At 35.7% G+C, this 26,810-nt stretch overlaps 2 protein-coding genes across 3 annotated transcripts in view; one reads left to right on the top strand and one right to left on the bottom strand.

Moving 5' to 3' along the window:
- The window catches only part of LOC136835524 (uncharacterized), a 363,691-nt gene that overhangs the window by 12,031 nt on the left and 324,850 nt on the right, over positions 1 to 26,810 (top strand). The window lies entirely within an intron of this gene.
- Positions 9,748 to 14,882, bottom strand: LOC136835516 (neurofilament light polypeptide-like). The gene is made up of 3 exons (XM_067099108.1): positions 14,396 to 14,882; positions 11,559 to 11,693; positions 9,748 to 11,246 (listed from the first exon to the last, which is right to left on the bottom strand). The coding sequence occupies exons 1-3, from the start codon at positions 14,496 to 14,498 to the stop codon at positions 11,152 to 11,154; spliced, it is 333 nt and encodes a 110-aa protein (XP_066955209.1). The 5' UTR covers positions 14,499 to 14,882; the 3' UTR covers positions 9,748 to 11,151.

The following is a 26,810-nucleotide window of genomic DNA, read 5'->3' as shown; positions in this document are numbered from 1 at the left end:
TGAAGATATGGTTGGAGACTTGTTTGACAGACTGGGAGATTTATTGCGTTATGGTCCTTGTACTGACCCAAATGGAAATAGGATATTTCTACTTCTGAAAAAATACATTTTCTCTATTCACTGATACATTATATTATATATATATATATATATATATATATATATATATATATATATATATATATATATATATATATATATATATATATATATATATATATATATATATATGACAGTTTTGACACATTCACATACTAAAGCCACCAGTACCTCTGACCTGATTCTCGGCCATATAAAGGTTCTACCAGTACAAATGAAACGCGTAAGATACAATTAACACGTTTATTTTCCTTAATAGTTACACAGGGACCTGTTGCTAATATTACGCTACTTAATTATGCAATTATAGTCGGAAGGCACTACTTTTAGATGCGCCCTAACCCGTCGACCGCTAAACCCTTACTGATCTTTAACTTTTCAAACTGAACTTGCTTAGGTCATAGACCTCAGCTGATTGGTCTCTTATAATCGAAAGGAACGAATAAGGGTCTTCTATGTATGGCACTCATTTGAATTGCCCACGCCAAACCCCAACGATCGTATGGCGTTCGACGAATCAGCAGTATCTGTTCGTTACTCTCTGATCACAAAGACGTACAAACAACCAGCAGATTTTCTGTTATGCCTCAGTCATGAATTTCTATAAAAATCATTTCACCTCCCTAATCTCGAATCCACTCTGCCTTGGGAATAACTGACACTCAAAGGGAATTATAGAAGATTAGTGCATCTTCCTCGGCCATGATTCGAACCTGTGCCTTTGGGATACAGAGGAAACAGGTACGTCTCCACTTGGCTATTAAGTGAGAGAAGATGATTTCAACTTTGATGGCGAGCTTTGACTTATCCATGATTTCTTGCTTAGAATATGAACGGGGCAGTGACCATTGTGTTGTTTCTGCCCTCAGGCCACCCTAATTAGGGTGAAAGGCTTGAAGTGGATTATATATATATATATATATATATATATATATATATATATATATATATATATATATATATTATATGTATATAAATTATATGTATATATATACTATGCGTATGTATACACATCTATATATATATGTGTGTGTGTGTGTGCTGTCCTGAGTTTTCTATATTCACAAATATTGAACCACAAATATCGTGTAATATCCAATTCACTATATAAATATTACATAGATTATATAAATATGTGCATTAGTAACCAAAGATCGGCTTTGTGTGATGAAGATTATACAAAATAAGATCGTTTGAACTGTGGAAAGGGGAAAATCTTATTTTTGAAAAATTAGCCAATAGCTTCATAGATTGGTGCTAAATGTAATAAGTTCATAGATTGGTGTTAAATGTAATGAGTTGAAAATAGAAACTAAAAACTAAGAGTATGCTCAGTTTGTCTAAATTCGATTCTGTTGCCTGCGATAGAAGTCATTATTAGTTTTTTATTTTTTATTTTTTTTTCCAGCGAAATGGCAGGGGTATAAAGTAGGATTTCCTGTAGATGACCCACTTTTAATTATTCTTACTAAATAAGAATTATAGAACAAGTTGGATGTTAAGTGAAATGTACAAATTTAGTGCAGATTTTGTAAATATGTTATAGAGATTAAATGTATACATAATGACAAATTGTAGCAAAAATTTTTGAAATGTTTAGTTTTCAAAATAGAAGGTAGACCAAGTGATTTGGTCTATTGGGTTTTCATCCGGCTTGGTTGGTTATTCACTGTGCATTAATTGCTGGTATAATTCACTTTCGCTTTCTGCTTCGTCTTCTGAGAAATTTTCTATAGGAGGGAGCGACTGGTAAAAATAGCAGTAGGTTCCGCAACCTTGTTTAAAAGCACTCAATAGTATTTTTGTGGAATTGTCGTAAGCCCTATTCGGAGTCTCTCATAGGTGTGGTAAAATTGATTTTACCACATCATTCTATTTGAGGATAACCAATGGACAAATACAGTTGAATGGGAAAAGTGTCTGTGGTCAGCGACTCTCTAATGCCAGTCATCTGCTATTCAATTATCTTCGATATGGATAACTTTTTTCAGAGATAAAAAATTGCAGTCTTTATAAACCGTCAACGTAAACTAAAAAAAAAATGATAAAATCATGAGAATTAGTTGAAGAATTTTAATGGCATAACCAACGAGAGTGTAAAATATGTGATAAGAAAACATTGTTCAGCAAGATGGTAGGGTGAAAGAAGAGCGTCTGTGGAAACTAAAATAGGAAAATAGAATTATTGAGCCGACACTCATTTGATTACGAGAGGCGTGGATGTTGAATGCAAATAAAAGAAAATGGTAAAGCTGTAAAATTAAATGTTCATGTAGCTTGTGTATTGTAAGAAGATTTGAAAAGCTGAGGAATGTGGAGCGTACATACGGGAGGTGATAAAAAGGTATTATTTAGGTGAAATGATGGATAGTGTTTCGAGATGGCATGTTCGTGGGACATAATATAAGAGGATAGGTGGGTGAAAACAGGCCATAATTCGGAAATTTTGGGAGGAAAGAGGCGAGGATGGCTCAGAATCCTCTAGACAGGTGGTATGAAAGGGTTTTAATAGTCAGGAAGCCCGAAGTACTTGCAGGAGTGGGATACATGGGCCGTAGGGGGGTAATGCTGTTAGTGAACCTCATGCGGTGCACTATAGGCATTATTTAAGGTTCTTTGCAGCGACCCTTCAGCCCCTAGCTGCAACCCCTTTCATTCCTTTTTTTTACTATACCACCGTTCATATTCTCTTTCTTCCTTCTTACTTTCCACCCTCTCTTAACAGTTGATTCATAGTGCAACTGCGAGGTTTTCCTCTTGTTACATCTTTCAAACCTTTTTACTGTCAATTTCCGTTTCAGCGCTGAATGACCTTATAGGTCACAGCGCTTGGCCTTCGGCATAAATTCTCTGTTCCATTCTATTCGATAGAGATATATGGTGCAGTTTGTGTAAAGGTGGTTCGATTTACTTTTTGTGAGCCTTCTGTATTGGTATATGAAATGGCTGATGTGAACGTTTCTTGTACAGGGGATCATCCATGATGCAGTGGTCAAACTGAGTGTGGCAGTGACTGTTGTGTTGTTTTTATTTGGAGCCGTCCATTGTTAAGTCTAACGTCTTGATGACTGTTTGTGTGGGTGTTGTGGTGGGGGAGCGGGGTTGTGTGTGTATATGTCTGCATAAATATTTAGATTTATACAATTACGACAGAGATAGCTTTAGTGTGGGAACGCCATTCCAATCTACTTTCGCGTCAAGTGTTTTGGACCGACCAGCCAGCCTCCTCTCCTGAGAACGAACGCCCTCGTTTCAAGACAGTCAAGTGGTCCTTGATCCAAAATATGCCAGGAAGAGCCAGCTCGCACCGGTTTCTGAGCAGCCTTGTCTTGTAAAACCGTAGACGGGAGCTTGAATTAGCGCCTTAAGAATGACCTTATAATTTTCCTATTCCTCAGAATAGTCGTATAGCTTCAATGAGGCATAAATTTGTTATTAGATTTGCTGTAGAGAATGGATTTTTGTTTTTCATGGAAATTGCGGAATAAAGTGGGCATTGATCCTCGTAGGTAGACATCCGGGTACGTAGAGGTAGGAAGGATTGGAGGAATTCAAGTGGCGAAATTGCATCTACTAACCATTAGAGTCTCTCTCTCTCTCTCTCTCTCTCTCTCTCTCTCTCTCTCTCTCTCTCTCTCTCTCTCTCTCTTTTTAGAACCGAAGGATTTCCGCGTAATTTTACAACAATTTGAGATGGTTATCTTATGAAATCCTGGGCTTAATTGCTTCCGTTTGGTCATCACGTATTATAAGAGAAGGGCACAATAGCACCAGTGATTGGATTGATTTCCAGTATTCTCCTTAACAATATAAAAAGACGAATAAAAGGGTATAATACGTTTTATTCCACGTGTGTGTCGTTAGCTGATGTACTCCTGACGTCAGAGATCACGAAGCAATTGCTTTGAACAATGTACTCTCAATTATAGAGTTCCTAAGTAATGGTGGAAGGGAAAAAAGTCGAACTTATCGAGCACAAACGTATCTAGCGTTGTTGCTTCTGTTATTAAATTTGAGCAGTGTGATTTTTCAAGGTCATATTTGACTTGGACTTAAAAGTCGATGCGTTATGAACAGGAAAGATAATGTTTTGTTCTATAAATCCAAAGGCATTTCTAATTGAATTTTAAAAAAATATGCGTAAATTTTAAGAATTATTATGAATTGTGAATATATTGCTTCGTGATTTAAACAAAAGTTATGCACACAGGAACCTAAATGATTGAAATTTTGTAAGACCATGTAGCCTGTTTCCATAATAAATGCAAGTGGTAGGCTATATGTTGCTTTCTGTCTTCTATATGTGAACAGAAGATCATGAAATTAATTTTGAACTACAGCAGTGTTCGTTATTTCTGCTATTAAATAATTGTTCATAATATGTGCTTGAAAGTGACTTAAGATAAGAAGGCTGCTGTAGATTTCCAAGTACATTAGTGGGAGAAACTTATGAATTGTCCATGAAATCATCTGGTAGCTTTCTCGTGAAAGCTACCAGACAAGGCATCCGTGGAGAGGACTGCCTAGACATCTAATTACACCCACACACAACACGACAAAGCAAAAAGAATGAGAAAAGAAAGGAAAGGGTTCTTACCAACTAGGAAGTGGTCGATTTTTAATGTTCCGAACATTCATTCATGTCTCGGTAGCAAAGTCTACTCCCCTCCCAAGGAATAGATCGATCCATATAAAGTAATTAAGTATTGGAATGCTAATGAGTTTGTATTGTTAATCACACTTCTGCTTCTTCAGCAGGGACATAATTATGTTTTGAAGCTAGACAGAGCTGAACCCGCCTTATTTTAGAGATGATAAGGGACCAGTTAGATCGGAGTTTCTTGCGCTTACAAAGAATTACCCACAATTCCTCTACATTTGATAAAAGTACACTTATGTGTGCGTTTATGTATGTGTATATATGTGTGTGTGTGTTTGTTTGTGCGTGCGTGTGGTTGTAAAACAAGCATAATAAAGTATATAGAGTTAAGACTCGTTATATATATATATATATATATATATATATATATATATATATATATATATATATATATATATATATATATAATATATATAATGTATAACTGAATCACGAAAATATGGAACGTGATGAATATATAAAGACAAAATCCACGAAGGAAACAGAAACACTGGATTGCTGCGAGGCTTTTCGACTGTCGTCCTTTACTTAGCAGACTGAAGAAATATAAAAGTAAGTTTACAAAGAAAGCTCATATAAATATATGTATGTGTATGTATATATATATATATATATATATATATATATATATATATATATATATATATATATATATATATATATTTATATATATATATACGCGTATATATTAATCTGTATGCGTGTGGTTATACAAAAACACGTAGATGTATGGTTTAGTAGTTAAGACACTCGTTTTACTAGCGAAAGAACCTAGTCTCGACGCCAACGCGAAGATGAATAATTATAGACACGTTGGTGCAAGCCCATTCTGCCTTTAACTTCAGACTGGATCAGGTACTTGGCATTTAATCGACTGTACTTGACAGCAGCCAGGGTGGAAATTGTCATGAGGTTAGGATTTCTACAATATAGCCTATGTGCACTACTTGTTTAAAAGCAGTCCTTCTTGGATGTTTATGAATTGAGGTAAAAAAAAATTTGGTAGAATTGAAAATGATAGGGGTGAAAGTAGTTTCCGATTTCAAGATGATACAAGTGATTGATGTTACCATAAGAAAAACTAATTACTTCCATATATATATTTATATATATATATATATATATATATATATATATATATATATATATATATATATATATATATATATATATGTATGTATATTTATATTATATATATTTATATAATGTATATATAGTGTACATATCCAAAAAATGACAAGCAGCACCAGCTATTTTATCTGGCGAATATTTTTAATTGGCAATGAATAGAAATGTTCGTTTTTTGCAACCTTCATCTAGCCATATTGAAATGTTATTTTTTAATATTTTGATTTTTAAAATAATGCAATAATTTAAAACTATTCCGTTGCATTGCGTAATTTAGCGTAATTTTTCTTACATGTATAATAATCTTTGTTTGAACTTGGTATTTTTACATTTTACTGGTGTTATTTTTTCTTGAACTTACTGTAATGAAGAACAACTCTTCAGCTTTAGAATGACAAAAATCCGCATCTAGGCACGAACACTTAAGTTTATAGAGACCGATCATAGATAAATATCGCTAAGCTCACATGGATGTCGGCGAGAGATGGGTGCATCGTGAATGGATGCACCGTGGTGAAAGTGTTACCCACCAGGAAAAAATATATGGATCCACATGATACTTTAAAAAGTGGGATTCTATGGCTGCAAGACCTTCACCTCCTGACTCTATTCTCGATCGTCCTTGGATTCACAGATATTCCTTCCGTAATTCTGACTTTCCCTTGCGTATTTTCATGGCCATAAAGACTGGGATGTAAATCCCTCTTGATGGTTCTGTCCCGGAATTTTCTCCAACTTTGGCACTATGATTGCGTCCCAAAAGATGTTGGGTTGCTGCAACGGTACCTTTTAAGTAGTCACTCCCACTCGACCTTCATTTCAAGGCCTGGTTAGAGGAGACGTCCAAGTGTTTTCAGTTTAATTTTAGCTAGTCATCTCCCAGATCACCTTTAAGAACAAAGCAAAACCTTTCAACTTTGTACGGTGTTTTGATAATGGTAAATGAATTGTTTGAATAAAATGGGAATAACATCTTAGAGGTTACAGTAAGCAGTTCTGTAACCATGTCTGTATTTCACGGTGGCCGTTCTATCTCAAAATAACTAACGTGATTTCTGTGCTCCCCGTGGCGGTAAAGTTGTGATTTTTTTTTTTATTGGTTATGGTTCCTCTTTATCATTTTGGAGTACAGAACGCTAAGAAAGTTGACAGAAAAATTGAATAATAAGAAAATGCGCTAAAAATCAAAACAAAAAGAATAAAACAAAATTGACAGGAGTTTTCCCCCTCGGAAGTGCTGTCGGATCCTTGAGAAAGCGCAGTGCATCCCTGCGCGGTCATAAAAACGAACCTGTTAAAACAAAACTCGGACGGTGAGTAACAATGCTTTCCTTGAGTTGGGAGGAGAGTCTGGGCTTGTTTCTTAATGATAGGCTTCCTGACAGAACAGCCGAAGGTCTTGGGTGCTGTGTCAGGCATATCCTTGTCCAACGCTTCCTTTAATGTTGACGATTTTTGAAATCGAGGTAGAATGTTTTTATGCCTCGTGAGAAGTTACGCAAGAAACTTGTCATGTGATATACTTATAAGTCAGTCATTGTACATACACGCATAAAATATATATATATATATATATATATATATATATATATATATATATATATATATATATATATATATATATATATATATATATATATATATATATATATATATATATATATATAGTTTTGTACATCAGTTTATATATATGATTTTCTTTTCAATGTGAAAGGGAAGGAAGTAACCAGAGAAGCACACACTGAATAAGGCACTCTCTTAATAGCAGTTATAAATTGAAATAGCTTTTATGTAGCAAGATTATTGATCATTATCCAGACAGATGCGACTAATACGTTTAAAGAATATTTTGGCTATTAGAAATTATAGTTAAGAATAATCTTAGTAAGAAATATTGGTAAGTAAGAAATGTTGGTAAGAAAGTGAGAATTAAGACTCTAATTCATTACTCTCATTACGTCTCTTTCATGAGCAGTTCCTCAGGTTTCATGTGGGACGTATTGGTTCACGACTGAATTTTTTCGTTATAAGTTCATTCAGTTTGGACCCACTTCAAATCGATTAAGCTAAAATTTCTTTTAACACGGTTTGCTTCCTAAAAATTGAAAAAAGATGAACCTAAGTATCAGAATGGTATCAGACTGAGTGCGAGAGAGAGAAAGATGGTGCATTTTGTGTGGTCAAGATGTTCGGTAATGGGAGTTCTACGAAGGCATGTAGAACATCAGAAGTTGATAATTTTCTGTTCAGTGGATAAGTGTCACGGACTAACTAAATGTTTTCCTCAGCAACTCCTTTCTTTTATTTTGTATCTGTTATCTTAATTTTTTTTTGTGGGGGGGGGTGGGTGGGGCGGTTGCCCGGGTGGCCGGTGGGTCTAATTGACGAGCAGCAAAATTTTTAAACAGTTATGTTTATTTTTGGTCAGTCATTCGACCTGCGACCTTTGGGCCTCAGAACTGGAGTAGGATCACCAGGGATGAGTTCTCCAAAAGAGATGTCAGGGACATTCTGAGAGCTTTTTATTATTAATAGTTTACCTGAAATGATAATTTCCTATGGCTAAGCAGCTTTAATTTTGGTTCAAACCATCGTCAGATGATATCCGTCTTCCATCCTCCATAAACTTTATTTCAGCTGGAAACATCTGCCGTTGCCATTTGTGACAGTGCTCCGTCCGTTGGTGCCTGCCGCTTGCTCTGCGGTGTCAGCTTCCTTATTCTGTTGATGCACAGCGTTTTCACATTACTCAGAACCAGAGAGCTTTCATTCCTTACTAATTTTTAAACTTATGTTTATGTTTAATTAATTTATTTGTTAATTTGTTTACCTAGATCATTTGACCTGTATCCTTTTTGTTTCCCTTGGCTCTTTTCTTCGTTGTTGTCACAAATAGGCATTGGCCTGTATGGGACAAAGAAAGAGCTTTCATTGATTTGGAGTTTGTCCCCATGAATGTATGTATGTCGCAGAAGTTCCTAATGCCCGGCAGAATACTTGTTGTCAAGAAAGTAAATACAGTAAACCCTGAATACTAGCGTCCGTTTGGGCTTCCTAAATTTTATTTGAGAGCGCCCTTCGGGAGTTGAAAATTATAGAAAATGTGGTATTGGGATAAACTCAAGTAATTTTGCAGTGTAGGACCCTGGCCACGATATTTGAGAGCTCGAAACCCCAAAATTCAGATAAATGTAAAATTCTTGGAGCCCAGGCTCCGAGATGAAAAAAATAGAATATGAAAATGAAGGGAAAAGAATATAAAAATGAATAAGTAGAAAAACATGAAGACTTTCTGGTTTAGAATTCTTATTTTATAGTGCATTCATGTCTTAGCTAAATGGTAAGAGACAATTTTTAAAGGACAGACCTTTCAGACAGAAATTGTTCAGGAGGAAACAGCGTTTTGTGGTATATTTTCTAAATCAGTTTCTGTCTTATTTTCTTGATTTGAATGCACGAACTTTTGAATGTACTGTATTATATGTTTTCAGAAGTCCCCACACGCTACAGGTACTTTCCCTGATTACCTCTGAGCTGGCAGTGTTGGGAATGTAGACTAGGCCTGATGAAATTCCCTCCCAGGTGCGAACTACTTTTTCCCGTAACTTAAAAAAAAATAGTTCTTAGACTTCTTCAGGCGTATAGTACTTGGAATGACAGAAGAATCTTGATAATGGCTGTACGTAATAGATTATGGACTCAAAACAATACACACTGACGTTTAAAGTCTGCAAGGCACTCGCATATTCGTATGTGAGCAATTGTTCCACCCCGTCTCATAACACACTCCTCAAAAATAAGTAAGAAGTAGCTTAGAAGATCTGCCTCGAAATAGGTAGGGTATGATGGAAACAAACGTATTTTGAGTAGTTTACATTTTTATTTCAAAATCTGCAATAATGATTGGTTTATTTAAGATTTTTTTTTTCATTTAGGTGGGTTGTAACACTATTCCGAATGTTAGATAGTTTACGACGTAAATTATGGAAGACTTTGGATACAATTTTGCTGAAAGGTGGAATAAGCATATTGCGTGCATTCCCTAAGACACATGAAGACAAAGACAATAGATTTTTGAATGGTACAATATTGAAAATAGTTTGACAGCAAGTGACACAACCAAGCCAAATTTTCAACTTTACCAAATTACAAAGCAAAACGATCATTGCCTACAAGTTTCCTAGTTATGCCACACCTATAAAAGCTTCCTGGAATACTGGCTACATTTAAAGCTCCTAATGTAAAGTGGAAGGATGCACAAATAAAAGGTTCAGTAAAGAAAATGGCAGTGATTTATATTCTACGGCATAACTAGTGTTTCTACATAATACTGTAGCAGGAGATGAAGAACAACTTGGCAAAACCGTGATATTATGGTGCCAACCAAACAATGTAATTTATATTAGTGTAAATTTGCTAGTGAAAATTATACTGTATGTTATTACAAATACCAAATTAAGCGATGAATAAACGCCGGTTGATGAAGAAATTAATTTTTTTAAGACTATACAAAATAAACTGTGAATTCCACCTTAGTTAAACAAAACTACAGTTTTATTCATAGGATTTTGATATGTTGAGAAAAACTGGGGCGGTTTTGAAACTACATTGAAACTAGTGGGAAAAATACATCGGATATTATTCCTGTTTAGTTGAAATTTCAGTGGAATATAATACCGGGAAGTCACACAAAAAGCTGTACATGTCTGCTTATAAAAATCCTTACTGCTAAAAAATGCATGGCAATGCATTTTTGACTTCACATTACGCATCTAGGAACACAAACTTTCTAGCATTTCAACACCTACCCATGCAAACCTTGCAGTCATCACCATCAGTCCTTTACAATACAAATTTACCAAGACAAATATTAAATCACACTGGATAACCAAACACGAACTAGATTTCAGTCATTAATTTACAAATATCGAATCGCTTTCTAACGCATGAACGAACCTTTCGCTTCGACCTGCATTGACCCAATGCAAGACCATTCATACTGTATCACTACAACTACTGAGCAGAGTTCAAACGTATACTTTATATATATAAAACATTCCCCTCCCTTCCCATGATCCCAGATTTCATAGAATCGTAGAAGGATCCTTGAATCCTAAAAAGGTCCTGGGATCCTTTGAAAGACCCCAAACATTTATAAAATCCATAGGACGGTCCTACAGTCCCGAAGAGGATCTGGGATGTTAGAAAAGACCTAGGATGCTAGAAAGACACTATTTGCTAAATGTGAGAAGAAACGGGGGATATTAAGAGTCCTTCTTCTCTTCTTTTGCTTCTTCCTTCGCCTCCTCCTTTGCCTCTTCTTTGGCAGCTTCTTCCTTCGCAGGTTCAGCCTCTTTTTCTGCAGGGGAACAAGAAGGTGAATATATATTAAAGCTGAGGTTATTTTAGTATAATTTTGGCTTGCCCAAGAAAGTGCAATGGAAACAAAAAGACTGTTTTAAAAAATCAGTGACATCAAGAAATAAAAGAATTGTTACCCGATCTATTATTACTATCATATGGAATTTATCACCATAAAACATAATCCTTTCCTAAGTTTTGCCATTCATTTAATCAGATCGATTTGGAACTGACATGAAATACAGAAAAACAAAACTCCAGCATTCACGTAATAACAAAAAAAAAAAAAAAAAAAAAATCGCATAGTTACCTTTGGCTTCTTCCTTCTCGTTTTCAGCCTTAGTTTCCTCCTCCTTCTTCTCTGGCTCCTCCTTGGCCTCCTTGGTCTCAGCAGGGACCTCCTCCTTCTGGGTGGTCTCTGGGACGGTCTTAACTTCAGCGGCTTCTGCAGATGAAGAGAAAATAGATTTAGCTTACTCTACATAACAGCTGATTTGTAGCTTATTCTAGGGCGTGCATCGCGGCGATCTGTACAGTCACAATTAACATTTGTTAGCAAAAAATATTGTACAGTATTCGGATAACTTGTTATTTGAAATGCGCAAAAGAGGGACTGTTGTTTAGTCGAAGACGTTTTCTATTTTCCGAAGTCGAACGTCTACCCTAAAGCTGGCTGCAGTAGTGTGTCTGCACAATACAAATCAAATGTTTGCACGTAAACGGTTGTCATCACAAAATAAACACTTTTTCTGTGTAAGTACTCGATTTCATATTTACGTATATATATGAACTGTATGAAACACGTTATTCATACGTCGGCTAATGTATCGTGCGGAAAAGTGTCCTCCTTGAGAAAAAGACATCAGTTTCGTTCTTAAGTGAAATATGGTGTCATGTTCAGTAACGTGACACTCTTATAATGACCGCAGCCGACTTGGCGTCCCCCGGCACTTATTCATGATGTCTCCTACGAAGGAAAATGAGTTATGACATTTCATTCTTGTCAGTCTTTCATTTCTAAATTACTCTAGAAAAGGACAACGGTTGACCCTCTTTCGTGGTCTATTCTTTTGTGTTCACGTGTTCATATTGTCAGTTTTTTCATTTCTTTAGATTTTGTAAATGCAGCAGTGAATAAAGTGGGTAGGTAACCAATTATGTAGAGGTTTATTTACGAAGCAGAACAAAATTCACATTTTTATGTCCTGGACTGGGCTTGGGATTGACATCCTTCGCGACAATGCAACTACAGAATGATAAAGAATGAATCCAGAAATATTCTAGAGATATTTTCTTGACGTTCTGAGACTTTTTATCATTCAGTATAGTGCAACCTAAAGTTATCTATGAATTCGAAAAATTTCCCATCGAAATGTTAGGTCGCAGCCATAGGATCATGTGGAATTCTTGTCACTGGTCTAAAGAAACCCGATGGGGGATAGTGCCGCCAATGCACCCCGCATGGTGGACCGTAGGCATTACTTAAGGCTCTTTGCAGCGACCCTTCGGCCCCTAGCTGCAACCTCTTTCATTCCTTTTACTGTACCTCCGTTCATAATCTCTTCTTCCGTCTGACTTTTCGCCCCCTCTAAAAATTGTTTCATAGTGCAACTGCGAGGTTCTCCTCCTGTTATACCTTTCAAACCTTCTTACCGTCAGTTTCGCTTTCAGCGCTGAATTACCTCATAGGTCGCAGCGCTTGGCCTTTGGCCTAAGTTCTATATTCTGCTCTATTCTGGTCTAAAGAAAAATGTTCTGACCTTGTTAAAAAATAAATCTTCAGATCAGTAATATGGGCTTAGAATTTTGGGAACAGTAGCGACTGACATATTTAACTTGCTGAGAACTCTTCAAAACTTAAGAAGTAGGTATTCTCAGAATAAATTGTAAAAGGTCTAGAAAGAAACCTAGAATAAGTAGAGGTAGAAATGAAAAAGGTATCGAAATGTTTATGAGCCTCAGGATACAGATGTAAGGCTGTCATTTCAGAACTGATGAAAAATACAAAACACAACTCCCCTTTGTAAGTGAATGAATGCATTCATCGGTATATTTAAAAGAATCCGACTATTTCCTTATGCACGTGGTTTTTGTTTGTCCTACTACATATAAATCATGATATCTTTTAATTCTTTCTAATTTGTATCAGGTCTTCAGTAAATGTGATTTAAAAACATGTAGCTACACGTATCGAGAAGGCTTTCTTTCAACAGACGAGACCTAAAGGTACAGCGAACGGCAGATTGTGAAAAAAGAAAAAAAAATGGACTTAGTTGTAGTTTGACTTTAAAAGCAAGAACTTGTACTTTTACTGTTATTACTACCGTGTTTACAGCTTTGTTCAATATCAGTAGTCTTAAGACCAATAACAGTCTTGCTCGGAAGGATGCTAACGCGTCAAAGATAGCAATCTTTACTTGAGCCTAATGATCTTTTAAAGTCAGTTAGTTAAGTAAATACTTCGCTCTGATGTCTATATTCTTCTTATAAATAAAATCTTCATTTCCAGTAACTAGCGTCGGGAATTAACATATATAGGTGGTATCCCTTAACAAAGCTATTATTTACGGGAGACTTCGGATCAAAATTTAAATTGCTGTTGGAGCAAACATGTTGTAAAGCGATTTTAAATTTGCATGTTATTATGACAAACATCATCTGGTCGGGAAGAAACAGTACATGATTATTTTGGTATTGCTTCCAAAAAATTAAAACGTTTAAGATTTAAATTAAAAATGTCCAGAAGTACAAATTTGTTATGGTAGCGTGCGAGTCTTTGGTCAGTGCTTACCTATTTCATTCATTTCTGTTTCACACAGACAATCTAGCATTTCTCTTTCATTCTGAACAAGAAAAAATCTTTTAACAGACTTAACATTACATTCTCTCTCTTCTCAAAGGTTTTGAAACAAACCTCTTGTGGTCTCACAAACCGTTGATCACTATGCCTCCAAGTAAATTCATATCCAATCCAAAATCAAATTCAAGCACGAAAAATCTTTCACTCGTGTTAGTTCTTGCTTTCTTAATATTATGGCACTCGAAAGCAACCATCGCATCAGCTAAGATCAGAACACTGGATATATGGGACTTAATAAAAATCACTTTACGATTTCTCGTACACTTTTGGACAGAAGTCACACTCACCGGAACTCATGGTGGGTAGAGGGTGTGTGGGGTTTCGACTTTGGAAACTGAGATGGAAGATGAACGATCTCGTCGGCAGGACTGAGGCTGAACCACCGCCCATCGCTCGTTATATTCCTGCGCGCCTGCCCTCCGCATCGTTGCCAGGAATCGCCATCCGTCTCAATTCACCGTCATTCTCTCTTTCTCCTCTCATTCGATTTGCAATTAGTCATCTCCCTTGGCCTTGACAAATATCTATTTGTGAATCAACAGATGGCTGTTGTGACGTCACGTGCGTATGATTTTAAACAGCGTAGCCATACGTAGAGAGCTTTACTGCATTTCGGCATAAAATTATGGGTGACTTGGCATCACCTAGTGCTTTAGGATTTGTGAATCTCTCCTTACGCATTATTACCAGGAATAAGATGCTTCCTGTTATTTCCTCTCTCTTTCTCTCTCCCTCACTCTCTATCCGCGGGTATTTTTTATGCGGCTGGTGAGCGAGTTCGAAGTATTGATTGCTACATATATCGTTTCCCTAATAAAAAAAAGTGTATCGGAAAAAGCCTTACGTCAAAATTGCGTTAATTTACTGATGCTATTTTGGGGATGTTTACTGAATCACTTCCGCTGGTTTCTAAGAAGCTTGTAAGTGGAATGCAGAAGGCCACGAAATTCAAGATGTTTGATAATTATTTTTTTTTATATATTTTCCGGATAATTTCTTACTTTTTTCTTTTCTTCGGCCTTTCGTCAACGAGTCACTGGCGTAATCTGCATATTTTCTTCGAAAACAGGAAATTATCATTCTAGTCATAGGCTAATTGCCCAATTTTTACCATATATTATAAAGTATTATTTTACCTTGAATGAAATACCCTTCAAGGCGTACAAGTACATTTAATCTTTCTAAGTTAATCTGGTTGTAAGGAACATTGTGTTACATTTAGGGTATCTTTGTAGTGTTTGGACTTTGCCGCAGACATCTGATAACAATAAGTTTTGGAAGAGCATGCCATGTGAAGACTTGCTCACAACATTTTATATATATATATATATATATATATATATATATATATATATATATATATATATATATATATGTGTGTATATGTGTGTGTGTGTGTGTGTGTGTGTGTGTGTGTGTGTGTGTGTAAGGGTACCCATTGCAAATAATTAGAACATTTGTCTCAAAATTGAAAGAGCCTGGGGTCAGGTCCTGATCAGCGTTTATCGACTTATATAAGGTACATAATAAACCATTATGCCTCTGTTACCGGAAGCCGTGAATTATGTATGCATTTGGTTATTCATAGGCTGCGGTGTCTCTTCTCCCACGTGAAAAAATGCATAGGTCTCTCTACCACATCCCAGAACAATTGTCTATCTATCTATCTATCTGTCTATCTATCAATATATATATATATATATATATATATATATATATATATATATATATATATATATATGACTATTTATCACATCACCGTGATTCATATACAATCTACAAACGTCCTTTAATATCAATTACTCTGCCTCGAAGTAATATATTTTCATATATGTTAGGAATTTTAAGTTGATAATAAGTCCACCGTCCGTGGGATCGAACCAGCGACGGACGAGGAATCAGGACTAGTGACACATAACCTCTCTTGTGGCCGACTGGTTGGTGTGTCACTGTAGTCCTGATCTCGTCCGTATATATATATTATATATATCGGCAACATATATGAAAATATATTATGAATGATATAACTGATTATATATATATATATATATATATATATATATATATATATATATATATATATATATATATATATATATATATTATATATATATATATATGCAACTGATTTATCTTGATAGTCTTGAAAGATTAAAACCAGTACGTGTACATAAAACATCCTTTATTCAGTTATGACTACCTGTTTCCGAGTAGCCTAACTGTCTCCATCATCAGGTCTGACAACTAATATATATATATATATATATATATATATATATATATAATATATATATATAATATATATATATATATATATATATATATATATATATATATATATATATATATATATATATATATATATATATATATATATGTTCTAGTTGATGTGGACTTCAGAATATTAACTCCAAAATGAATTATCTGCAAGTATTCCCTCTGCGAATACAAATATGGTGTGTGGACGTATGGAAGAAGCTGAGGAAACCAAGAAGTCAAGTATATACACACACACACATATATATATGTGTGTATACATATGTGTGTATATATGTATACTTGACTTCTTGGTTTTCTCAGTTTCTTCCATACGTCCACACATCCTGTTTGTATTCACAGAGGGAATGCTTGCAGTTAATTCATTTCGGATTTAACATTCTGAAGTTCACATCAACTAGAACCGAAATCTGAAACTTTTACTCAAGCTATCAAGTGTGTGTGCATAGCCTATGTGGGCTAAGTTCGTATGTAATTCGTCTGTATGTGGAGAGCAATTTATATTCAGTTACTATTTTTGTGTGAAAAAGGAAACATAACGGAGGAATCTCATAAAAATAATTTAATGGGAGATTTTCACTACCAAAGAATGAATTCCTATTATGGCCGGAATAAGATAACTTGATGGTATGCTGTATATTTCAGATTAGCACTTTGGCGTTTGTGTTTTCGGAAAGACGACGGATGTTAGTTACTAAAGCGTAATAAGCTGAAGTGAAATAAAAATAGGTAAATTGAAACGGACCATTTGGAATTCTGGTTTACCTGAAATAATAAAAAGGAAGTGCAATTCATTTGCTCATCGACCGCAACCAAAATAATTCAAGGTTCTTCGTTATTTTCCCTCTAAAAGCGGTTATAATGTCGCAGGAAAGTGTCTTGATCAATTTGATGACTAGTTTTATTCATGCAAACCATGGAGAAGTTATGTTGGTGAACAAAACACCTCGAATGTCACGATTGCTGACTTGTGGACTTTCTCCCCTAGAGGACACCGGTGTTTGCGCTGGACGTGCTTATAATCACGTACTTTCTCTCTAGGAATCTCACAAGTTTCAAGTTATCCAATTTTATAATGGAGAATTAAACCGCTTTTAGATTTATGATTAAATAACCCTATATTCACTCGGGAAAAATCAATGCTGCGAGCAGTAATGCTTCAATATTTCTCGGAAGCACGTGGGAGTCTGCGTGTTTGGGTAAACAGGATGTTTGTGAGTTTTCGTACGGTAGAGGGAGGGGGAAATATATCCTGAGGTTACTCTGCGGTGAATGTTTATACTGTACCGACGCCGTGTGAGGAAAATTACACGTTCTCTGCTTTTAAAAGGTTAGTGGTTATGTTACCTCTCGGCGATTCAAAGGTTAAGATATCCGTATTAAAAGAAGAAGAATGAGGGCTTCGGGAATGATTAAAACTTGTTTAATATTATACATACACAACACTATATATATATATATATATATATATATATATATATATAATATATATATATATATATATATATATATATATATATATATATATATATATATATATATATATATATATATATATATATTATCCCATGGTTTGAATGCATGAAGGTAAGTGAAGCGTGAATGTTAGAGACGATTGAAAGAATCAAGGTGGACAAGGCCGAGATGAATTGCTTATGAAGTATAGTCAGCATAGGAAAAATTGAAAGGGTGAGAAATGTGGTATGAAGTGGGAGTGGCTAAAGTGTTTTGAGATGGCTTGGTCATGTGGAAAGAAAGGAGGATGACAGTTTCGGAAGAATTAAGTGGAAGGGGGGAGGAACCTCAGCACCCAGGAAGCTAGGGTGCCTGCAAGGTAGAGGCGAGTGGTTCAGAATATGTAAGGGTATTCGATGCTCTGCGGATGAGATCTGTTTAGCTGCATGTAACAGTTAATTTTGTAGACGTTTCATGTACAGGTATTCATTCTCTATTCAGCAGTTTTGAGTAAGAAAGCAGCAGTATGTTTGTTTATATATATATATATATATATATATATATATATATATATATATATATATATATATATATATATATATATATATATATATATATATATATATATATATATATATATATATATATATATATATATATATAATATATATATATATATATATATATATATATATATATATATATATATAATGAAAACAAATATTTTCATTCGCTCTTTGTGTGTGTGTTTATCTGTATCAGACCGGAAGTCGGAGATGATTTTGCAAGTCATGTCAACCCGTGGGAATACTTAATTATTTTGAGATGAAGGGATTTTAAAAGTTAGTAACAAAAAGATAATTAATGTAAAAAAAAAATCCGTAATTGTCCGGTAATTTACGAGCAGGTTTTTCATTTGTGAGTTTTCGGTACCCATGCTATGAATGTCAAGTGGTCCCGATCTAATGACTACGGCGTCGTGGATTTTATCAGATGATTTTATAAGTTTTGTCTCTTGTGGTTAAAGTGACAGTTTTTGCTGTTTTCTTTTTAGCTGTTAATTACAAGCGATGCTTTGTTTAGGTTGATATTATTTTTGTCATCATTTTTACTTTTAACATTATGATTAATGAGATGTCAAAAAGTGTTCATAGTGGGTTGAGCCAAGCCATAATCTTTCATGATTTATTTTCCGAATAATCACTGAGTATAAAGCCAAGGGCATAGCGAAAAGAAACCTAATAAATAAGCCTAGAAAAAACCCCAAGGAAGGGATCTGGAACAGTTTTGGTTATTTTATGTTTTTTGAAACCTGTTTCCCAGAACGTCTCATTCAAATGTCACGATCCCAAAATTGTTGTGAGATTTTCGTGACTAGAGAAAATAGATAATTAAAATAAGTATTGAATCATTATCCGCATAATAATATTTGTCAAGGTAAATGAATAAGGAATAAATCAGATATTTAGTAATAAAACTGAACTGATTGTACTTGAGCTCTCCAGCTCCGTAGTGGGGTAGTGTCATCAGTGCACATCACGTGGTGCACTGTGGGCATTACTTGAGGTTCTTTGCAGCGTTCCTTCGGCCCCTAGCTGCAATTCCTTTCATTCCATGTGCTGTACCTCCATTTATATTCTCTTTTTAATGTCTTGCTATCCACCCTCTCCTAACAATTGTTTCATTGTGCAACTGCGAGGTTTTCCTGCTGTTACACCTTTCAAGTCCCCTTCTATGCTGAATGACCTCATAGGTCCCAGCTCTTGACCTTAAGCCTAGATTCTATATTTTATTCCATTGAGCCATTCAAATGCTTATTAATTGCTAAATTAATATACGATTATTAGACAGGCTATTGCAGCTTAATGTGCGAATTACCACGATTGTATTAGACAGAATCCGAGTTAGTTGCTCAATTAGTAAACCAAGTAGTATGTTTCTTCGTAAATGATTAAACCCTGTTGATGCAAATGATACTATGAAATTAGGTAACAGCAACGCTTTAGGCAATAGTGAAAGTCATCTGTAATTTTAAAATTCTTCGTTTTCCTGATGCTTTGTGAGGGATTGCTAGTATATATGAACGATTTTGGCTGCTAGGATTTGTCCCATCTTATACATAATCTCTATTTAATTCAGATTTCATTGTTCAGACTAGTGATGAATGAAAAGGAATTAGACAAAAATATTCTGCGAGTTAAAGAACAGGTTGTTGTTCAGATTCAGAGGACAGATTCCACCTGAAATCGTAGTTTTTTTTTTTTTATTAAACTATAATTGGAAATGCGGGTTTTACGATACAGCTACGTAAAGGTATTATTTATTGTTCTAAGTACTATGCGGGTACTTTTTCAACTTTAATAATGTGATTAATTATATACTGTTTATTAAAAATGTCAAGATATATCCATCATGCAAAGAATTGACAGAATTGCTGTAACCCAGATCACTTTTCAATAACACTATGAGATTTTATGCTGGCTGTGTCATATTCTTGATTTATGTTCTTATAGAGCTGCGAATTGGTGAGGACCTGCATAAACTCTTTGGAAATGCACACTGAAATGATTGATCGTAGAATCACCCATAAACGCCATTTTTTACGTTTTATTGAAGACATAATTCAACATAGTGAATTTTGGTCTTTTAGCGTACTTATTTGTTACAAGTAACTATTTGTTATGTAATCTCTCTTAGTTTTTGTTTCTACTCGAGGGCTGATGGAACGGGCAACCTTAAATATTTCCTATTTAGTCCATAAGGATGGGAATATGAAAGATTGTCGGGGTAAGGGGAGGTAAAAGGGGTAAGAAAAACGGCGAAACCCCTCGGAAAGAGAGGTCCACTTCCTGTAAAGTAGAAGGAAATCACAGGGAAGAAATTCCAAAGTTTGGTAAAAGTTGGAAAATAACATTTCACTGAACCGAGCTATAGGAAGATTACTATTCTTCAGTGAGCAGCATGCGAGATGTAGTGGGTTTTTTTCACTTAAGGCTATAAATAATGTTCACAGTCACTAGGAACTCGCGTTACTAGATCAGAGGAATGCACAAATGTATTTCAGTTCCGGATGCCTAAAGAAGAGAGAGAGAGAGAGAGAGAGAGAGAGAGAGAGAGAATGGTGTCGGGCATAATGTTTCTGTTATTCCTGAGTAGTCTAGCAAAGCCCTGCAAATTCAAGGTCAGGGAAAGGCACCAAATCTTATTAACAACAGCTGTAACTAAGCCAAAGGAAAATCAGGTGCAGCCGAAACCAGAAGGACAAATTTAACGGACAACTGCACAAAGGGTCCAGTGGAGGGAGAATAATTGATTCAAGTGTGTCTAACCTATTTCCCTGTCTCCATCCTGTGAGGCTCTGGGTTGTACGTGCGCACAAGCAACACAAGGCCATAAATTTGATGCCTGAATAAGCTATTCAGAAATCGTTAATGTTTCAGTGTTTGACCTGAAAGTCTGTTAGAATATCTACTTTGCGGACCTTTATTTTCTTAGATTTTCTTGAGCCTTTTTCCCTCGAGGTCTATACCGCCATTTACACTTTTCAGAAATTTGGTCCAGTATTATTGTACCAAAACAGATTTATAAAATTCACACACATCTATCCAGCTATCTATCTGTCTCTTTGTCTATTATCTAATTATCTGTTTATCTGTCTATCATAATGAGGCAGAAATTGCTCATACATCATCATTTGCTCTCACTAACTCTAATCTATGGAAGTGACTCTTTCGATGCGCATGTCAACAATCTACCAGTACACTTGAGCTTATGTTAGACATATTCCTGGACATCCTGACGATTGTGCCTATGTTTTTTGCAGCGTCCCTTCGGCCCCTAGCTGCAACTCCTTTCATTCCTTTTACCGTACCTCCGTTCATAATCTCTTTCTTTCTTCTTACTTTCCACCCTCTCCTAACAATTGATTCGTAGTGCAACTGCGAGGCTTTCCTCCTATTTTACACAGATAACCCACAATTAGTCTAATCCTCCTATTTTACACGTTTCAAACCTTTCAGCGCTGAATGACCTCATGGGTCCCAGTGCTTGGTCTTTGGCCTAAATTCTCTATTCCATATTCTAGATGCAATGCTGTCAGTTATTTCAGCGACCTGCATACAACGCCAAAGTCAGGTCTAACATTATTACTTAAAACAATTACTAAAATTAACGACCAAGTCCACTCAGGGGAGGCACACTACAGGGAAATCCAACAAGTAAACTCTCTCTCTCTCTCTCTCTCTCTCTCTCTCTCTCTCTCTCTCTCTCTCTCTCTCTCTCTCTCTCTCTCTCTCACATTCCTTTCAGTAACTGTTACAAATAATATCCGAGGGGCTCGACGATATAATCCCCGCCTCGGGAGGCCTCGGAGGGTTGAAACTAATCTACAGGTAAATCCACAGGTATGTATGGACAACACAGACAACTATCTATCTTTGTCTGTATCTTATATATATATATATATATATATATATACATATATATATATATATATATATATATACATATATATATATATATATATATATATATATATATATATATATATATATATATATGTATATATATATATATATTATATATATGAATCTGGTGATATCGTGGTCTTGAAATGATAAGGTTGCGTTTGTTAAACTCTATCGTGCGTCTGTTGCAGTGTGTAGTGAATATGGTACCTGGTAGTTAGTCAACGGTTGTATCTGTATGATGCAGTTTTCCCTAATAAGTTAATGGCATTCCTAGACTTACCGGTAATTATTTTGATTTCACTCTTTTCTAATTTTCTAAAAGGATGTATTTTATCTGTAGATAATGCAGGTAATTAACAAGAAATATTAGGTGTTTGTATTTTGTTACTTGTGTGCCATCTTACATGTCCAATTCCCCCTGCCTCCTGGTGGTTGTTTGGACGTTTGAGGGTAGGTTTGTAATGTTTGTTACTTTGCGCTCCTGAAGACTTTTAGATTATGTTTCTGGCGATTATGACTCCTTTGACATATTGTTGTTATTATTTTTATTATATTATTCATAAGATGAACCCTATTCGTATGGAACAAGCCCACAGGGACCATTGGCTTGAAATTCAAGCTTCCGAAGAATGTGGTGTCCATTAGAAAGAAGTAACAAGGAAAATGGAAATACAGAAAGAGGGGATCACTTATTAGAAAAACAGATACATCAACAAATAAATGAATAAAAATGAGGGTTAAGCATCAAACAAGTTTAATTCTCTTTTGGTATTGTCTTAAGTATTAATCTTCCACTGTCACCCATTTTTGAGAGTGATGTCCAAAGATAGAAAGTGAAGCCTTACATGGGAAGGCCTTGGTTCTGGGTTTGATTAAACATACATCCATCAACAATTACTTTTAAATGGTTTTTACAATCTCCAGTGAATTACGTTGCATAAAATTGTTAAATCTAAAGCTTCTTTGGCCTTCTTTTCCTATTTCGTCTTTTGGCTGATTGATAAACTTATCTTTCTGTCAAACTTTTGTAGTTGGTAGGTGGCTCTACATCCAAAAAAGAAAGAGATTTTGCCATTCTTTGAATCTATACTATTAAAGTGTAACGTTTTGGTACCTTCGAAGTACAACACTTCCTTACATCCCTTAATAAGAAAAACAAAAACAGATGACCATGTTGTGATCAAAACCGCGAGGTGCATGCAAATAATAATTGCCACTCATCAATAGTTCTCCAGCATTTACTACTAATTCTTCTTGTTGCAACTTTTATATTAGTTCCATTTAACATGCGCGGCGAATCGGTTAGCGGCATTTAACAATTCGGAAAAGAAAAAGCATTGTGAATATGTGTAACTTTTCTCAGCGATGTTTGAAGAAATATCAAGTGTAAGACGTGGAAATATTTATTAGTGTAGACAGCTGTGCAGACCGACAAATCACGTGACATCACGATCGGGTGACCGACCGGATGGCGGTTTGGCCAATGCGGTATTGGACTCGAGAATTCAGTTACAAGGTTTTCAGTAATCTATCGGCGCTTGTGAAGCTACAGTTTTTCCTTTTATGTTGATTCACGTATGCATGTATATATATATATATATATATATATATATATATATATATATATATATATATATATATATATATATTACATATATATATATATATATATATATATATTATATATATATATATATATATAATTTCATTATTTCTAATTTATTATATCTTATATTTGTATTTTAACGCTTTTAGTGTTTATTGTTGTTCTCTTGTCATGTAGCTTGAAAACGAAACCTTGTATTTTGAAATAAATGTGTGTTTTAAGGACCCCATGAGATCTACTTCCTCCTTCAGCCGTCCTCTGTACGTTCAAGTTAGCAGTAACTACCATATCTTGGAACACACACACATACATATATATAAATATATATATATATATATATATATATATATATATATATATATATATATATATATATATATATATATATATATATATGCCTACATGTGCACACGCTTGTGTGTGTGTGTATGTGTATGTTTTGTGTGTGTTTTGTATGTGACTTATACCTTTCTTCGTGGTCAGGAAATTATCGTTACCTCATGCTGATAGCCCCGACCCGAGATCGAATCTCGGCTGGGCATCAGTATAGCCTCATTTATCTTCATTTGGTCCTAGGCTCCGTAGTGACAAGCGTTTCCAAACTGTGAAGAATTCGAGAAGTTGAGAGAGCTTTGTGACTAATAAATACTACATGTGGTAACATGTATAACAGAAAAGACATATTCAGTACAAATATGTCCAAACGCAGCCAAACAAGAAGAAAAATACCTTACAATAAAAAGGTAAAAAATAGGGTAAACCGCGAAAGGCAAAAGTATTTCCACACCGTAAGTCCTGTGTAAGTCTTCCCACAGGACAAACAAGGCCCTGTTCTATTGTTCTGCACTTTATCTTGACCTGTCCATCAGTGTTCACTTTCTCTCGTGACGTCGACGGTCTGTCATTGTATAGCGAGGATTCTCGTACGAAACAAAAGGTTTCTCCCTCAAGAATTTGGGCCTCGGGTCGGGAGGCATTTGCTCTGTGTCGCTGAGAACTCGATGCTTTCGGTATTTATTTACCAGGCAGAGGTTTACTGTTGTTGTTGTTGTTGTTGTTGTTGTTGTTGTTTCTGCTTATCCCAGAGAATGACGGTGTTTGTTTGAGTAAGATTACGGTGTGGATTTTGTAAGATTTCCTTGGCGTAGATTTATTACTTGTGATTCGTGCTGTAATCATTTATGAAATTCGGGCTGTCAAGCCAAGCCCTGTGATGGGTTTATGAAATTCAGACCGATAAGACAAGCCCTGGTGATTGATTTATGAAATTCAGTCTGTCAAGCCAAGGCCCTTTCTTTGATTGGTTTATGAAATTCTGGTTATCATGACAACCCTTAGTGACTGATTTATGAAATTCAGGCTGACAAGACAAGCCCAGTGATTGATTTATGAAATCCAGCCTGTCAAGCCAAGACCCTTTCTGTGATTGGTTTATGAAATTCTGGCTATCACGACAACCCTTAGTGATTGATTTATGAAATTCAGGCTGACAAGACAAGCCCAGTGATTGATTTATGAAATTCAGGATGCCGATCCAACAAGCCCCAGTGATTGATTTACGAAATTCAGGCTGTCAAGCCAGACACATGGGCACTTTCGGCTGTTCAGCGCTTAAGGCAGTGGGAAGAGGGAGTTGGAGTGATAGGACTGGGAGATAAACTGACCCAGAGAACAAAGGAGATGAAGCACACAGAGCTAAAGGTCGAACAGGGAGAAAACCTCACAGTTGCGCTGAGAAATAACAGGTAGAGAGGTTGGACTGCAAGACTGAAGAAAGGAAGCGGAAATGGAGGTAAAGTAAGAGGCTAAGAAGTGGGTGCAGCTAGGGGCCGGAGGGACGCTGCAGACACCCTTTAGTAATGCCTACAATGCACGACATGAGGTGCAAGGACAGCAACGCCTCCCTTCGTGAATTGATTTTATCAGTTGATTTTATGATCTACCACATGTTATGTTACTAATAGGAATGGTATGAAAAAAAAATAATGGTATGCATTTTGTAACGAGAAAATATGGGGAAAATATGAAGACACAAACTTCGTATATGGATTTTCACGCTGTGTGTGCGTATGAGAGAGAGAGAGAGAGAGAGAGAGAGAGAGAGAGAGAGAGAGAGAGAGAGAGAGAGAGAGAGAGTTTCCAGCAAAATGGGACATTGAAAAAAGTAACTCGCTAGCAACTGAAAACCATGTACAGTATGTCCTTATTCAAGGTGTATGAAATAGAATATGGAAATCGGACTCTGTAAATTCCTCCTGGCCGTACCAACTCTGGAAAAGGAACACCAGCAGAATTTGGAAAGAATTATGTTAAAAAATTGTACGTAGTTTTTACTGAGAAAATATAATAACCATTCATGGCAACTTGTAACGAAGGAACAAAAATGAACTTCCTGTTTCATAACAAGCTCAAAATAGGAAATGTAATAGATCCCTGGGATTTCCACGAAAGAGTGATATAATTGTAATAACCTTACTTCGCGGATACCCTGGTTTCATATGGCCTCTTCATCCAGTTCTTTTTATCATCAGTGTCCTTGAATGAGAATCGTCAGCAGACATATTTGCGATGTCAGCAGTAGCAGCGGCAGCATCTGGATAGCACTGGGTAGCAGACACAGACGCTACGCAATAGCAAAAGAAACCAAGAAGTATTGAAAGAAAATGATTGCATTCGCAACATACGCGGTCAGCTCGTGCGTTGCACAAACTCGAGAATGACATTATGAGCTTTCGCACTGTATAACGAGAAGCAAAAGCAACATTTTGCTGTCTTCGAAACGAGCAAGAATGCTACACTGACAGCCTTCCCGGCTGTTACGGACTTCGGCTTGTTTATTTCACGTTGACACAGTGACATATTGCAGGCTCCGATGGGGGAGTTGCTGACATGTCG

Source organism: Macrobrachium rosenbergii, chromosome 4 (genome assembly GCF_040412425.1).
Source record: "Macrobrachium rosenbergii isolate ZJJX-2024 chromosome 4, ASM4041242v1, whole genome shotgun sequence".
NCBI lineage: Eukaryota > Metazoa > Arthropoda > Malacostraca > Decapoda > Palaemonidae > Macrobrachium > Macrobrachium rosenbergii.
The sequence above is the reverse complement of the archived record's forward strand: the minus strand, read 5'-3'. Positions and strand labels throughout refer to the sequence as shown.

Excerpts from the sequence above, each read along its gene's own strand:
- LOC136835516 (XM_067099108.1), bottom strand. The coding sequence starts at position 14,498 with ATGGGCGGTGGTTCAGCCTCAGTCCTGCCGACGAGATCGTTCATCTTC. Across the intron at positions 11,694-14,395 it reads TCTACCCACCATGAGTTCCG|AAGCCGCTGAAGTTAAGACC; the intron begins GTGAGTGTGACT and ends CTTCATCTGCAG. Across the intron at positions 11,247-11,558 it reads CGAGAAGGAAGAAGCCAAAG|AAAAAGAGGCTGAACCTGCG; the intron begins GTAACTATGCGA and ends GTTCCCCTGCAG.